The 16929-nt window shown below is 45.6% G+C and overlaps 1 protein-coding gene across 6 annotated transcripts in view; it reads right to left on the reverse strand.

Annotated features, from left to right (window-relative positions):
- The window catches only part of kif26ab (kinesin family member 26Ab), a 69001-nt gene that overhangs the window by 4662 nt on the left and 47410 nt on the right, over nt 1-16929 (reverse strand). For 5 of the 6 annotated variants that reach the window (XM_046063011.1, XM_046063012.1, XM_046063015.1 and 2 more), the window contains 8 exons: nt 12596-12779; nt 9560-9772; nt 8417-8510; nt 7560-7822; nt 6492-6675; nt 5506-5665; nt 4997-5159; nt 893-4163 (listed from right to left, as the gene is read on the reverse strand). In XM_046063011.1, the coding sequence (XP_045918967.1) occupies nt 893-4163; nt 4997-5159; nt 5506-5665; nt 6492-6675; nt 7560-7822; nt 8417-8510; nt 9560-9772; nt 12596-12779 (4532 nt within the window). Of the gene's footprint in view, nt 1-892; nt 4164-4996; nt 5160-5505; nt 5666-6491; nt 6676-7559; nt 7823-8416; nt 8511-9559; nt 9773-12595; nt 12780-15170; nt 15203-16929 lie in introns of those variants that run through there. The other variant, XM_046063014.1, reaches the window with a different exon arrangement.

Genomic DNA, 16929 nt, shown 5'->3' on the forward strand with positions numbered 1-16929 from the left:
GCCAGTCTCCAGACCTAAACCCAATAGAGAATCTTTGGAGGGAGCTCAAACTCCGTGTTTCTCAGCGACAGCCCAGAAACCTGACTGATCTAGAGAAGATCTGTGTGGAGGAGTGGGCCAAAATCCCTCCTGCAGTGTGTGCAAACCTGGTGGAAAACTACAGGAAACTTTTGACCTCTGTAATTGCAAACAAAGGCTACTGTACCAAATATTAACATTGATTTTCTCAGGTGTTCAAATAGTTATTTGCAGCTGTATCATACAAATAAATAGTTAAAAAAATCATACATTGTGATTTCTGGATTTTCTTTTTTAGATTATGTCTCTCACAGTGGACATGCACCTACGATGACAATTTCAGACCCCTCCATGATTTCTAAGTGGGAGAACTTGCAAAATAGCAGGGTGTTCAAATACTTATTTTCCTCACTGTGTGTGTGTGTACACAGACACACACACACACATACACACACACACATATAATATATATTTATAACACACAAGGCTACAAAAACTTGAACCAGGTCACTGCTGCTCATGTTCAGATCATCTTGATTATTGAAGTTGTCTTGTTTGAAACAATCATTCTCATTTTCCCCTGTATGTATGAATAATGTATGCTGCTGATTCAGGGGAAGAGAAAATCCCATGAAATACCAATTCGTGAATGTAATAAGAATGGATTCATTAAGTTAGAACCGCTATATGGCTAATTTCCTTGGAGAGAGCATTAATTTCTGGATACTATTTCAATGCGTGTGTAGCTTCACGGGGCAAGCATTATTTGATAGCTCTGACATACACTGCTAGTACCAGTATGATATATTCATAATATTTGTGAATATTACCTATTGCTACGTGTAAAACCCCAAAACCCAAATTAGTTTCTCACCATTTGCTCTCTTCTTGGGAAACTTGGAGCTCTTTGTTCTTCCTGAAGATGACATGCCGCTCTCGCTCATGGAGTCATGGGCAGAAGAAGCACTGCCTGTGGCTTCACTGTCACGGATCATGCTTTCATATCCGCTGCTGCCACCACTGTGGTAGAACAGAGCTGTGCGGCCCATAGCTGGAGGCAGCTCCCCGCTCAACACACTACTGTTGTCACTGCCATGGCCGCTGCTGTAGCGCTGAGGCCGTCTGGGCGCTGTAATTTTGCTGTATGGAGAGGGCAGCATGGCTATAGGGGATTTGTCATCACTCACGTTCACCCCGCTGTCATTCCCACTGTCTGAATCTCCTGAACCTCTCATGTGTTTGCCCGATATGTTGCCTGTTGCCAATTCGCTCACACGGCTGTTGGCAGCCCTCATGGCCTGCTTTGTGCCCATGATAGTTCCTCTCCCAGGCTTACTGCTGACAGCAGCAGTGGTTCGCGGAGCTGATGTCCGTCCTGATGGAGGGAGGTTGGCATTGGTATTTCTGGTTACAGGAGCGGTCAAGGATTTGGTGGAAGAGCTTAGGCCCTTGGAGTTGTTTGCTGAGAGTGAGCGTGCCTTACTACCATTGACTGTTCCTAATGCTCTGGGATTAACACAAGCTTTAACCAGACCAGGTCTGCTAAGACTTCCTCCACTTGGGGATGATGGACAGGTAGCTATAGGAGAGCTAGATGAATTAGGAATACCAAATCTTGGAATGGATTTGCTGGATTTCCCACTGCTGCTCCCCAGACTTGCCCCACTGTTCTCCCTACTAAGTGCAGCTCTGGAACCTGATAAGGACAGACTTTCGCACCTTTCCAGGGACATTTGACTGCCATAATGCTGTCCACCATCTCCTCTAAGCCCTCTGGCCTTCAGGCTGGAGGTAACTCTTGCTGTGTTGAGGCTAGAGTTTTTGAAACTGGTGGAGTCTACTCTTTGACGTATCTCAAGCTCATCCTCTGATACAGCTGCCCTTGCTCCAGATGCCCTCCCTGCTTCCCCATATGCTGACTGTAAGGCACTTTGGGGCAGCAGGGTCTTAGTCTTATGGTCAAGACTGGACTTTCTCACCGGAGGGGGCGGGGGTGAAGTACAACCTGGTTTAGGGAGATTGCTCGCTTTCTGTGAGTTAGCCTTGTTGTTTTTCCCCAGAGAGGAGAATTTAAGGCTTGTGGTAGATGCAATAATATCTTGGTTTCCCTTGTAGTCTGTGGAGGAATGGATAACGGGCACTGTTCCCAGGGTGGTGGCACCTCGTCTCAGCTGAGGCATTTTGCTGGGTGGATTCTTACTGGCTGACTTCTCACAGCCATCGACCACCCTCTGGGATGAGGTAGACCCCAGCACCTTGGATGGGCGAGGTACACTGTTGCTATTATTGGGTGTCTTGCTGGAAGGGATGCCACTGGGGGTATTTCTGAGAAATTTGCTGGTGCTTTCAGAAAACTGAGGTTCTGAATGGTTGTCACTGCGCTGCCAAGGATCCTCCTGCTTAGCCTCTTGCCTTGGTGGTTCTCGGCTGCTGCTGCTGCTACTGCTGCTACTGGGAGAGATGGATGAGGTAGGTTTAATCTTCCTAGGAAGACTAGAGTGGACTATGGAGGGGCACTGTGGAAGTTGGGAGGAGCTAAGTGAGTGAGCTTTAGTTATTTTAGATGTGAATCTGAGGGAGCCTTTGGCTGATTCTGGAGATGGGGGGCACTTTGTCAAAGATAGTTTGCTTGAGGCAGCACTATCACTGTCTAGTTCCGAAAAACTAAATCCACTGTCATTTAAGGAGTTCTTGGGATCTCTAGGAGAGGACACACAGTGCAACATATCCAGGGATTCGATGTAAAAGGTGGCCTCTGGTCCCATGTGTTTGGGCTGTGGAAGGAAGACGTCCGTAGAATGAGCCCCTTCACTCTCCAAGGTGCAGACACTAACCTCACTCAGCCAAGAGCTGATAGATGAGCCCCTGCTATCTATACACTCCATTGCTCCCTCCTGGAAGGGTGGGACCACTGCAACGTTCACCTCTGAACCTCCCACGGCTGACGTGTAGGCATCAAATTCATCATTGATGCTGCTGATGATGCTGACAGGTCGGGAACCAGAGGCCAGAGCCTGAAGGGAGCAGTCACTGTTAAAGCTGATAATACTGGATGGCCGAACCTTATCTACAATACTGCCTATAGACAACTCCTCCACCACAGTGAACACCAGCTCATCCTCTCCATTCAGCTCCACCGGCTGCTGCAAGGTGACAGTGGCTCTAAGGATGTCTCGATCCAGACATCTTTCCCTCAAGGTAGAGCGCACCTGGCACACCTCTACAGGAGCTCTGAACAAAGGGGAAGTGTAAGGATCCCTCCTTTTCACAGCTTGGTAGCTCATTCCTACAGGAGGCATTCTGGTGCTGGATCTTTCCTCATTGTCTGTATTTTGCATGCTGGAGTCTCTCTGCTGTGAAGGAGGTGGGGCTGGTTTAGGCAAAGCTTTCTTGTTGAAGTAGACCTTCTCTCTCACAACAGGCTCAGAATTAGGCCCTGCAGCAGTTGCTAGTTTGTTAGTGACTCTGTTTTCTGAAACCAAGGCTTTCTCACCATCAGCGCTGGTTCTGCATACATTTTGAACACTATCAGATGGTGCCCTTTCTGCAGGTATGCATTGCGTCTTGACATTGTCCAGTTTAGATTTAGTGTTGGGACTGCAGGATGGTTGTGTGGCAACAGATTTTGGAGATTGTTTGGGTGAGATGCCCTCTTGGGTGTAAGAAGTATTTGCTACAGTCTTTGGTGAAAGAGAGCCTTGGCTCTCCTTAGATTTATCTGTCTTGGGGCTAGCCTGGCTTCGCTTGCCCTCTCCAACAAAGACAGTGGGTTCTTCACTGCCATCTATACACTCCAGCCTCTCCTGGAGCTCTGCAAATGTGTTGCATTTAAAGAACTGGTCTCTGTCCAGAGGGCCATCTTTTGCAGACTTCTTCTTATTTAGGGAGGGGATGATTGGAACAAAGGCAGGTGGGCCTTCATTGTCACTAAGCTCCCTGTCTGAGATCGCAGTTCCCCCAGGGCCCACGTAAATGACAGTATCACAAGACTGTTCACTACTGGAGGAGTAGTCGGGGTCACTGAGCATTGAGGGCAGGTCTGGGTCCAGGGCAACTGTCCGAGGGTGGAATGGCCTGAGGTGGGGCGGCCGGCGGATCCTCCCTTCCTCACAGGAACTTTCCCCTCCAGATGAACTAGAGGCGTACTGCAAAGAGTTAAAGCAGAAGAGAAGATCATCTAAAAATTAAGTGATGACAGTAATGTGATTCTATATTCTTACAATTTTTATATAACAATCAAGTCATTTTATAAAATCATTTTATTCCTTTTTATTAATAGTAGATTAATTTCTTGACAATTTCATAGTGAAATCAATTGTAGGGCAAATATTAATTCCTCTGACCAGTTAATTCCTCCATTACCAGTCGATATTTATCTAAAGGTTAAAAGTGCACATCAATATGAAATTAATGTCAAATTGCTGCATGTGGACTGCTTTATAAGCATGCCTAGGACCAATACCAAATAAATACATGCTGTCATTCCACCTAAGTATCTGGAGCATATATTGCCCTAATTCGAGCAGCAGTGCACACTTCCTTGGGCAGTGGTATTGATTACATGATTATTTGTTGAAGAGCTGAGAAAAACTAGCTCACTGCACTGATAATCTTTTCATTTGCAGAAGCATTCACATGTTCATTTGCTTAATAGCTCCAAAATTAAGGTCTTGAGTCATGGCATGAAATATGATGAATGTCAAACTTCCACATGCACATTAGGAATGTACAGTAACTGCTATAATAGCAACTCTTAAATATAATGTTAAAGAACAGTGACATTGCATTTCTCATTTATAAACAATGAGTGAATCATTATTCAGAAGTATTATAAGTTAGGTTGCCAAATGCCTCTGTTATTTATTTGTAAAAATCTACCATTATTGCTGGCACTAGATTTTCATACATTACTTGTGTATCAGTTTATTACTGCATATGTTTAACCAGATTATCAGTGCTAATCAGTTTATCAGTATACCTTAGATTTCTTTTTCCTCATGCGGTGGATGCGGGATGCCAGCTGGATAGTGGTGAGTGAGTCAGTGTAGTTGGCGGGGGAATCTGAGATGTGGGCGATCATGGTGGTTCTGCAGTTGATGTTGCCAAGGGACTCCCTCAGCAACATTGTCAGTTTGCTGTCCCTACAGGGCACATTTACATCGTTATTAGCAAACGGCACAGTGATATTTCAAAATGACAGTAAAGGTAGCTGACTTGATTCCAGGAGCCATTTTGAATTCTCTGAACCGAAAAATACTCCCAAATGACGAGTCAGTAGTCTTTTTATACCTGAGTAACTACAATATAATCTTGTGCAACACCAGTAAAAGTTATTATGAGGCTAACTAAACAAACTAAATAAACAGTCACACAGCAAACTTGCTGTGACTGATGACACATGCAGCAACTTGCCTGAAACAATTACTTATAGATATCACTTAACAGAAGCTAAAACACAGACTGTACAACTAACGGTGGTGTTCTTACCTGTAAGGTACATGTTTTGCTCCATTTGCTAAAGCCATAATGACATTTCCCAGTGCGTTTAGAGAAAGACACAAGCCTCCCCCTCCGTCTCTACTTTTACTCAGGACCTTTTCACAGCTCCCCAGGTCGATGAGGTGCAGCCTGCTCCGTCCGCCTGACACTGTGTCAAACACAGAACAAAAACCAGGTGAGCACAGCACAGACACTCCCTCTCTGAAATCAGTTCCTCACACACAGTGCTGTGATGACAGGAGTGGCATAGCTCAGCCCAGACTAAATGGGTGACTGTCAGACCTGTCTTGATTTATTTATGAGTAAGATTCCCACACTGAAGTCATTCAAATTGCCGCCTGGTACTGGAACTCCAAAGAAATGTGTAACTCATGGTAATAGGAGACTCCATTGGTTAGACACAGAATCCACTGACAATCACAAACACATACACACACACACACAGTCCCTGTCTGATGATTTAAAATACAGCAAGAGGGAATTGGCTGCCATTGTAAATATCACAAGGCTACACATTGTTATGTTGGTGACTTATGTGATTGCAACAGCAGCAACAAAACAACTCTTGCTCTCTCATACTTACACTCTCTCATACATGCATACAAACACATCTCTGTCTTGCAGAGACCACAACCAATTCATCCATAAATATTGCAAATAAGGGACTGATGTGTCTGATGTTCCATTCATAGTATATAGTATATATTTAGTGCCATCCTCTGCCATCTAGCTCACAAAAAACACCTCATCATTATTCAGTGTGAATGAGAGGTCACATTTGAGAAGTTATAATTAAGAGAGGAAATGATTAAAGACATTATACTACAGTTGTTCCCTTTCACCCATTTGCCACAATATGTGTTAAAGTGTTGTGAAATTGAACAATGACCATATTAGTTTATTGCATAAATGTGAGGTGGCAACTTGTTGGAACACTGCTAGAGTGGTAGTAGTAGTAATCTAATGGTACTAACTTCCACCCTTGCCACTCTTCTCCATTCGGTACTGGTAAATGTGCAGTGTGAACAGCATATGGGAGTTGCGTCGCTCTTCCTCATCTGCATTGGGTCTGCTGGTGCTGCGTGCGGCGATGGCTGCATCCAGGAAGAAAGCGGCTTTCTCAGCCGTCGGGGCACGTAGCTCACTCTGATTCTGGAGCTGCGGGGGGGGGGGGAGAGACAGAACGGGGTTAGCGCAAAGGAGACCACATAGGTTCACCGATGTGAAAAGGATAAGGGGGAAGAGAGGAAAGAGAAAGAGAGGAGAGTCGGTTAATTGGACCCCAGCACACATTTCTTGCCCATTAGATTGGGTCCCGGGGGCAATTACAAGAGTAGATATGCACACAGAGGGAGGAGGATTAGGAAAGGTAATGGTGGAACAGGAGGCAGGGGCACTTCCCTTACCATGGACGTGATGATGGTGGTGGTGATATACAGAAAGAGAGGAAGGGAAAGGAGGAGGGAGAAAGAAACAGAAAGAAAGAGGAGGGGATTGAAGGTGGTAGAAGAGAGAGAGAAGGCATGGGGCATCATGAAGGGAGCAAGATGGAGCTTCACAGAACTGCACAGCCTTTGAAGTCAGAGGCCATACAGATCCCCAAAAAACAACATCTGACAGCAACACCTGTGAGTGCCTTCAAACCTACAAGCTTCTACCATCCCCCAATAACACTTCTATTGTGCTATACAGGGCTTGCACTAACACACAGGTAATAGATGCTGATAGATGCTGACAGGAGAGTCAATACAAAGGTAAGAAGAAAGCCATCAATACCACAGATGGGTTTGGTGGAAATATTAAGCAAGGATTTCAGAGGCAGGTGGGATAGAGGGAGGCTGACTAGGATGTCCTGGGAGATAAAAACACACATACACACAGACATGCACTCACAAGAAAGAGTCAAACAGCTATTGGAGAGGAAGAGGTAGATCATAGACGGAAAGAGATCAATACTCAGGAAGCCTAATACTGTATAACCCACAGGGAGAATGAAAGGATCAGTGAACAAAGAAAGAGCAGAGAGATGAAATGCTTCTCACCTGAGTTCCACAGATGGGATCCTCTCTCAGGTGGATGCCAGGGGACTGGCCCTCCTGCACGCTGCCTGTCGATACCTCAGACAGCAAGTCCTTCAGCTCCTCATCTTTCCCAAAGATTTCCACCGCAGACACTCGGACAGAGAAGCGCGTGCTTGTCTTCTCCTTGCGCTCATTGATGAGCTTGAAGAGCCACGAAATGGCACAGGGCACAATGCCTAGGCTCTGAGTTGAGCTGTCTTTGCCAATCATGGTGTATGTCTTTCCTGGGGATGTGTGAAAGAGAGAGAGGGACGGAAATGGAAATATTTCTGGAAGCCAGCACTCACTACATGTTCAAACTAAAATTATTTCTTTCATCAAGTTGTGTCAAATGGGCAGGAAGTTGACAAAGGAATAGACACCGACATTGGTTTATTTTCTGAGGGTTATTGTGTTTAACAACTGCTGATGAAAAAATTAATAATGGCTGATGTGGCGCTTAGGAGGTAATATCTAGTACATGCCAAATAAAAAAGCGCTAATCCAAGGATTTCAGTAGCAGTAATTCTATGGAGAGTTATAGGTAGTGAAAACAGCAGCATGAGGAGAGCAAGCCCTTCAGCTTAAGAGTACTGGCCAGGCCAATTACTTAGATTTTAATTACAGACTGAGCCCTGAAGCTTGGATGCAGCACTTTACCCCGCACCCCCACCCCATACTCACTACCCATTCCTTTCCTCCAATCTCCCATTCCTTGACTCACCCCAGTGCACCGCTAAGCCAATTGTGGACATCGAGTGTAGCTAACAAAGAGCAATGAGAGTTTTCTTTGGCTAACAAAGGCTCTTGTCTAATCTGTTGCCAGTGGAGGAGCTTACCAAGTTTGACTTGGCCAAAGCAGAAGATGCAGCCGTCTGCACCATTCACCACAGACTGGATGACCTCAGCTACTGTCCCAGAGCACACCTCAGCCTGTGAAAACACACAGCCCCCTCACAGTCAATTTACAATTCAGCCACATCATAGAAATACTGTCAATAAACAGGCATCCTGAGAATAATGAATCCAAAATGTTATCATATAAACTGAACAGTTATTTGGCATTGGTTACACCAAATCACATTAATGGTTTCAGCATTTTTATTCACTCAGGAGTTTGTGTTTGTGTGTTTGTGTGTGTGTGTGTGTGTGTGTTGCAACGTGTGGCTCATTTTTGCAATCTGTTTCAACATGGGTCCTCTGGGGCAAGGCTTCTGCAGCAGAGGCCCCTTCCCATACATCACACAGCAAACAAGGCCTCTAACAGCAGAACAGCTTGCTGTTACTGTTAGCCACCAGCAGTGCTGTCCCGGCGGCACAATCTAGCAGCTTGGACTCCACAGCAGCAGCATTTAGGCGTTAGCTATCAGCAGCTTACTTAGGAAAATACTTGCTCGAGGTAGGTGGTATGATAGAGGATCTGAGGTCGTCCTACACCAGTGATGACAATCTCCTCTGCTCTCGTAGCTATTTAGAGTTTACTGCACCATGGGGAAATGCATAAAGTACTTGACCTCAGATTTTTAGGAAATTTCGCAGTGAGTGACATAGATACAGTCATTCCATTAAAATAATATGTTACTTGTTTTAAGGTATGGCAAGTGTAAAACCGGTCTGCTCCCAAGTTGCCATATAGTAAACATGTACATGACCTTTGTCTTTGATCTCAGTGGTATGCCTGCTGTAGGCTGCAGGGGTCTGAGGTTAGATATAACAGCTCTATGAAAGGAGAGGTTAGATATAACTGGAGTGGATTCAAATCATTCCCCAGAGGGCTTAGAAGGCCCAGCTGTTAGGCCCACACTGGTAAGAATGCCCCCTGACCCAAGACAGGCATTTTTTCTCTAAGCCCCTGGCCACACCCTGCCAGCAAAAAGATGTCCCTTTGCCCTTGAGAGGTCGATTCCCACACGACACATTTAAAAAAAACACTTACATACACACACAAACACACATATAGTACATCCCTTGCTGGCCCTTACTTGTGAGGCATCCTGGGTAAAAACGGCATCGAAGGCAAATATCTTTGGGACGGCCACAGTGGCAGATCTCCTGTGTCCTGAACTGGAGTGTGGGCTGGACGCGGGGTCGTAGAGGGTCAGCTGCTTCTTCCTGCTGTCCACTTTCAAGAAGGACTGAGACTCTGAGGAGTCTGCAGCCTCCAGAGATGGACAGATACGCATCATCACTTTCACCTTTCCACAGAGTGACACAGATAAGTAAAGAGAAAAGAAAACAAAGGGAGGATTAGAAAGTATTAAACATGACAAGTGGACAGACGGATTCAGCAGAGAGATGTAAGAATGCATTTTTCAGGTTGAGCACAAAGAAGGAAAAAATTACAGGCTAAGCTCAACATATTTTACTTACAGCCCGCTAACAGAGGAAAGAGAAGAAATGTATGGCATTCTAAATATAGGTTAGGATCTTAACAAAAAGCATGGCTCAGCTTTGTACATTAATATCACATCCACTTGTCAGAGTTGACAGACACTGAAGGTTGCCATGGAAACACTCAGTCTCACATTGACTGGCGAGCCCTATGGGTCAACACATTGCCTAATGGTGTCAGTGAAAGGCAGCAAGGTGCGTTTTGAAAGTCATAGCAGAAAATGGTTGAAATTAATGTGTGTGAAGCGCCATGCTGGGGGATTATCCCTCTTGCGGGGGTTGTTTTTCTGGACTAGGAGCAGCTCACCAGCATGGGAGTGCAGGAACATATGGCCCCCCTCTTATCCCACCTACCCACTCTTCCTACTTCTCCTCTCTCTCGCTCCCTCTCTCTCTCTCTCTCTGTCTCTCTCTTTCAGCTCTGTTGCCTGGAAAATGGCAGCTCTGCATCAAGCTAGAAACCCACCCTGTTGCATTCTGGGGCTTGACATTCATAAGTGAGCTTGCAGTCTTAACACATTCCACAGATCATGGTACAGTTCATCATGCCTGCATGGTACGCTAAATAGGATGATGGCTTATGTCTAAAGGTGCTGATTTGGCACAGCTCTGACAAGCCCATTCGTGTCTAACGTTATTGCCGTGGTTCCAGCAGCGACGTCATTCTGCCAGTTGTTGTATAGTGGCACCTCTTACAACCAATGATGAAAAAAATTCACCATTTCCCGCCTCTACCATGTTGCACAGATGTACTGTGTGTGGTTTGTATGGGTGGGGTTGTGCTTGTGCATGTAAGTCTATATGACACCTTATTTACAATAACCTTCTTTTCAAATTCTGACAGCTCTAACCTCTGCTATATCTCCAAAGGCACTGTGGAAATATATATGTGACTGACAGGAGACATAAAGGGCTTTTGGGATATGTATAGCAGTCTTTGGAGTCCCTGTCAACTCCCTGAGTGTTTAGTGTTACCCTAGCATTACATCAACTGAACTGTTTCTATATCCTACAGTATATGTGATAGGGAACTCAAGCCCTGAGCCATTTCAAAGCATCTTGAAAAAGTACCCATGATGCCTCTTAGGCATTGAAATAAAAACCTTAAAAAATAACTCCCTTCCCTTTTTGAGGGAAGACTGTTTTACTCAGAATGGGACTCTCCACCCTCTTTACGGCTACACAAAAGGCCCATTCTTCCCCTCACTAGTATATAAATATTGCTACAGATTGAGGCTCCAGCACCCTGAAACAATGTCACTGGAAATCCCTTTCTTTCAGTGAGTGAATTCATCTTGGATTCCGCGGGCCAAGTGCAGACTCTCTTTTTACTCCACAGGGGGCCGTTATCATGACTGACGTGTGCATATGTTGAGTAAATGACATTTGCTATGACATTTAAACTGGGCTTCCACCTATGACTGCTGAGTCTCTGTCTACCAGACAGAGGCTACGAGGCGAGCTAATGTCTCAGTTTTATTTATGTTGGCAGTGATCAGATACTGGAGGCTACAGAGGATTGGCTACAGTATTTTCACACCTCAGACTCCCTGCTAATGGCCCCTGTTTCTCTGTCCCTTGATCCCCATGAAACCCATTAGTGTGGCTTGGCATTCCTCCATCCACTCAACTGTCTATGCCTGAAAGTGTCTGTGTCTCGGTCAAAAGTGGAGAAGTGGAAGTGACCCACATACAGTTGATGGAAACAAGACATCCACCCAAGTCTTAGGTTGAATTAATATGAAACAGACGCAGGCGATGTCAAAACTGTGTAGGTTACTGAAAATGTTGTGGAAATTGTGTTTCTACAAGCAAAAGAGATAGGGACAAAGAAACAGAGAAAGCAACTTGATGTGTTTGCTTTACAATTAATAAACCTGAAAATCTGTCATGATAGGTATAGAAGAATGTAATATATATTGATATCCCCTTTAAATCCTGCCCCTTTAGCTACACAGATGTACAGTATACCTCAGGTGTGGGCTTGAGGAGGCTTGTTAATAACACATTTTATTTAGTCCGTGTGTCAATAGGTGATTTACAATATGTATGCCAAATCTCAACCATCTGGATACCTGGCAACAAATGCGAGCACTTCCTATCCAGGTGGGATCTAATCTTGTTAGGGGACTTCTTCTGCTTTATAAGTACAGGACGCCAGCTCAGACAAACAATACCCAATAAACCACAAAGGAAGAGCGATGTGTTTGTACAGCTTTGTTTAATGACCGTCCTATTGCTGCCAGCCTGACTTTCATCATTGCACACTGTACCTAAAATGGAATTAGACATCCTGCTGTTAACGTGACCGCAGATTTGTTAGAATTATAGTTTTCACTGTCTTTTTGTATTCAGACAGAGGAATGCTGGTCTCACAATTTGAATGAATTCATGACATTCCAGGAGGCTTATCAGACTGCATCTGCATGGACTGGACCATGGTGTCGCCACCCCACATTCTTCCCTTTAAATATGGGTCTGTGTGTATCTGTACATTTGTGTGCGTAGTTCTATAGGGATGTGTGTGGGGCTTACATAGGCAGAGTCTATATGTATATGCTGTGCTTTATCTGTATCTTTATGAGCATTCTTTTGTGAATATTGATTTAGGACAGGTCTGTTCTCACCTTTCCCATCCCTGGATTCTCTTTCACTTTGGACACGGCTCGGAGCAGGCATGGCGGAGCAGGGGGCGGCAAAACCTGCAGGATGCCACTGAAGTTGGTGGGGTAAATGGAGGGCTCCTGTGGGTGTAGCAGTGAGGGCTGGTGCTTCTTCCGCTTGGAGGACAGGTTCAGCTTCTGAGCTGCCCTGGAAAGGGGGAAAAAATGAGGTTTAAGCTAAACTTATAAAACCACCATTCCATGAAGTTCATACATAAGCAAATCATTATTTGGCTTAAATAAAATGTTAAATTAAATGCCTGCTGAAAATGTAACATAAAGGTCAACAAGCTCCTTTTAGTTTCCCAAAAAAACAAAAAGTCAGCAGGGGAGCCAAACTGTGCACCCATGATCATTCCGCACCCTAAAACTGCTTTTCTTCCAACTCCGAACTCCCCACCACAGCAGGTAGAACAACAACAGAAACTGCAAATCCATAAGATGAACGATTAGCAGGCAAGCCTCCTCGACTGTCAGGGACCAAATATAGGCTGTCATAGCAGGGAGGCACGGCAAATGCATGCATTTATCTTGATCAAACACAAAACAACTGTCATCGACATGACAGGCGAGGGCTGCTGGTACACTGCCCTCTGGGAGTATGTTCACCCATCATTTAAGTCAAAGTTGGATCATGTGGTATATGTCGGGAGTTTTGATCATTTTCATTAAACAAGCTGGCCATCACCAGCAGATGAGAGACAGGGAGGCAAACCCAACTTTCTTCTCTACTTAAGTGGTATCTCGATGGACAAATGTCTGCCTAAACAGTTCTGCTGTGCTGGCACCTGACAGAACCCTCTGCTGTAAATGAATCCAGCTTTATGACAGTGCTCTAACTAAAATCCACTGTCATCCTGGCTTCTTGTCACCCACAGTCAATGCTGAGGAGACACAGATTGGTCACAGGGCCAGCTGAGTCAGGCACATGCACTCCTTTCTGTCTAAACTCCTGCAACTGAAAGGACAGCACCAATATTTCTGCACGGCCTGCAGGGAATCTGGCCAGACTTAGAGTGGTTCCAGGTATAACATTGCCCTGGATCAACTAACACCGTACTTCAGCTGGAAATTCAAGGTCAGCGAGGAAAGTAATACTCCAAAGAAATTCAAATGCACTCAAAAGGTTTTCACTCGAGCAGTCGGATTTCAGAGTGAAGCAGGGAAGACAAAGAGGCGGTTGTCAACATGAAGCAAAGAGTGGCACTGAGAATGAAAGAACATTGGAGTGAGAGATTAAAAATGAGAGATCTGCAGAGCAAGGGATTTTAGGAGAAATAAAAGAAGCAGAGCATGTGAGAAAGAGAAAGCAGCAGAGAGCAGCAGCAGATCCATGCATGTCCTGGTGAGTAGCAGTTTCCTAATAGGCCAGTCTGAGCTCATTAGTCCAGCTCTGGGCTCCTACGGACAGGTCTGGGTGGGCTACTGCCAAAAACACAACCCCACTCCCCTTCCCTCTTTCTGCATCCTGGAGTGACAACCGGCCCCCTCCCTTCCTCAACACTCCCCTCTCAAATGTCCGCCCCCTGTAGTGACAGCCCAAGAGCACAATCAGGGAACACACTGCCGGCTGATGGAATAATTATTGCATCCAAGTAGGCTACAGGAGAAGGCTCTCCCCAGGGAGCTGCCTATGTGTGATAGCATGCGAGACGGATCGTGTGACTGAAAAAAATGAGATGGAATAGATGAATGTGAGATGGAGAGAAAGAAAGGGGAAACTACACCAGAGTACACGTGGCTGTGTGTGTGTGTGTGTGTGTGTGTGTGTGTGTGTGTGTGTGTGTGTGTGTGTGTTGCTTCTGAGTGTGGATGTGCATTTATGAGAGGTATCCGCAGCACATTTATTCAAGATAAATGTACCCTCTGTCTCTCTGTCTCTCTCTCACTCCTTCTCTCTCACCTAATTCTGTCTCTTTCCTCGTTCAGCAAAGAGATAAATCAAGCATCAGGATTCGCCATGAAGGGGGAAAAAAAGCTGATTTATAATTGCCTTGACCAGTGAAGAGTGCTCCCAACCTAAAGCTGAGCTTGTATCCTTGAGGTTTAATTCATGCTGCACAATGACAATCGGTGCACACGTGTTCTTCAATAGAAGGTGAGAAAAAAAGGATGATATTGCTGTTTTTCCCCCACCACAACCACACATACACAGGGAAATTAATTGCTTGTCACTTTCTCTCTCTACCTCTCCCGCCCTCCTTCTCTCCTGCTCTCTCTGCTTTACCCAACTATATGATCAGTCAGTGGAAAATAGGCAGTGAGGAGAGGCTCAGATTTCTTTGCCCACAACAGCTTGTCCACCTGTTTACTCCCAATCTCCATGCTAATGAAGCTGTTTCCCTACACAACTTGGTCTAAATGCTCAAAGGATAAACTGTGGGGGCTAGTGAAGCAGAAGCTTTGACAGAGTCAGTCTTAAGTTTATACAAAATCTTGTATATACATACTGTATAGACTTCATTGAATGATATACAAACTGAACCAAAGGTTTATTTCAACATGCACCAGTGAGAAAATGCTGGTATGGTGTACTTACAGCTCTTTCCAATCCATTATCTAGTTTATGCTTATAGTCAAAAAACAGACAACTGATGGAGTTCAACTTTGAGGTCCATGTCTGTAATGTCACTGCTCTCCATTACTTGCACATTTGATACACCGTCGCAGTTGCCGAGAACAGAGTGAGGCGGGGCTGCTCACTAGTTTGGGGCACAGGGGTCCTCTTTGCTCCGATCGCAATCATCGAGGTTCCACTTGATTTCACAGAGGTTTGTAAGAAGCTGGATGGGTGGTGGGAGAACCAGGAGGAGGAGGCGTCGGCGTCATAGTAACTAAATGGAACAAGCGCCAGGTGGGGCAAGGTGCATGTGGGCACACAAGATGAGCACCCTGCAGAAAAAGCAGTAGGTTCACAGTGAGGGTGCGGGTAGTCCAGAGAGCTTCTTAAAAGGAGGTAAGGAGCAGGTCAGGATGAGAAGGAATGCCTCCGCTGTGCATACGGCACCAAAGCACCTCTAACTCTTTCCATGCCTCTTCACCAGAAAAAGTTCACCGTCAGTTCAGAGATGCAAAAACCCAGCAACAGCTTGCTCTCCTGCTCAGTTTTCCACTCATTCTTTCACATCCAATTCTGTGTTCATCCCACAGGCTGGTTGTTTCTCATTCAGTTAATTCACTGTGGTGTGTCTGCTGTGGGTGGCTGCAGGTCCTGATGCCCAGGTCCTTCCCAAAGTCTCTGCTGCTTACATGCAGAAGGAGGGGGAGAGAATCAGCACGCCTGGCTGGGCTGAAAGATTTCCTTGGGTGACTGAGAATGAGGAGAATTCCAACTCCTATTCCGCCTCTCTGTCCTTCTCCTGCTATCGGAGAAATGCTGGCAGCTGTCCTGCCGTGCCTCTCTCTCTCTCTCTAACACACACAATCCCTCCTCTCTCCCTGCCTCCCTCCTCTCTCTTTCTTTCCTCAGCCCAGCCCCTTTTCCCTCCGTCTGCCAGACGAGGTGTCAGCGCTCGATTGCTGGCTGCTCGCGGCGCAATTTGCGAATACTCTCTTTCTCTCTCTCCACACACACACACACACAAACACACACACGCTGTCTGAAACTAACCCCAGCGCGCACACACACACACACACACACACGTATGCACCCCACCACACGTCACATGAATACTTAATGCATACAGGAGCCTTCTCTTCTTTTAGGGTCCCACACTTCAAACAGATTTGGTTAGTATGCCTACAGTGCATTCATGCATGAGCGCGAGTGTGTATGTGTTTTTGTGTGGGGTAGTGAGTGTACACATGTGCATGTTTGTGTTTTTTGCCTTTGTTGAAGGATGTAATTAGCCAGATGAATGAAAGTGTTATTAATCATAAGGACTGACACACAGATAAGAACGGATACACTTAAGAGCAGAAAAATGGATTGCCTGAATGAGTGATGCTCTGACTCAATTGGAAAGCTGAGGGAGATTAAAAAAAGAGTGCGAGCATGGTAGAGAGAGGCAGAGGACAGACAATGAACAGGTGACATCTTAGAAAGGCAGATTTATGCTGGCCAGTGGGAAAGAGTGCAGACAGTCAATGGTCAAGGGTAAAAAGGGGAATGAAAGCATGTGAGTGGGCGAGTGCCGGGGTGAGAGTACCCTGTATTCCCTGGGCTGTCAATTTACCAGTAAGCCCTCTCAGCCCCGGACCAGCCAGCCTTGTTTGAAAGGCTGCTGCTTTGGCTGCAGAGTGCCTACTACAACATATCGGCAGACAGAGTGGGTGTGAGACTTGCCAGATGAAAGTAC

This window comes from Micropterus dolomieu, linkage group LG11 (genome assembly GCF_021292245.1).
Source record: "Micropterus dolomieu isolate WLL.071019.BEF.003 ecotype Adirondacks linkage group LG11, ASM2129224v1, whole genome shotgun sequence".
In the NCBI taxonomy this organism is placed as follows: Eukaryota; Metazoa; Chordata; class Actinopteri; order Centrarchiformes; family Centrarchidae; genus Micropterus; species Micropterus dolomieu.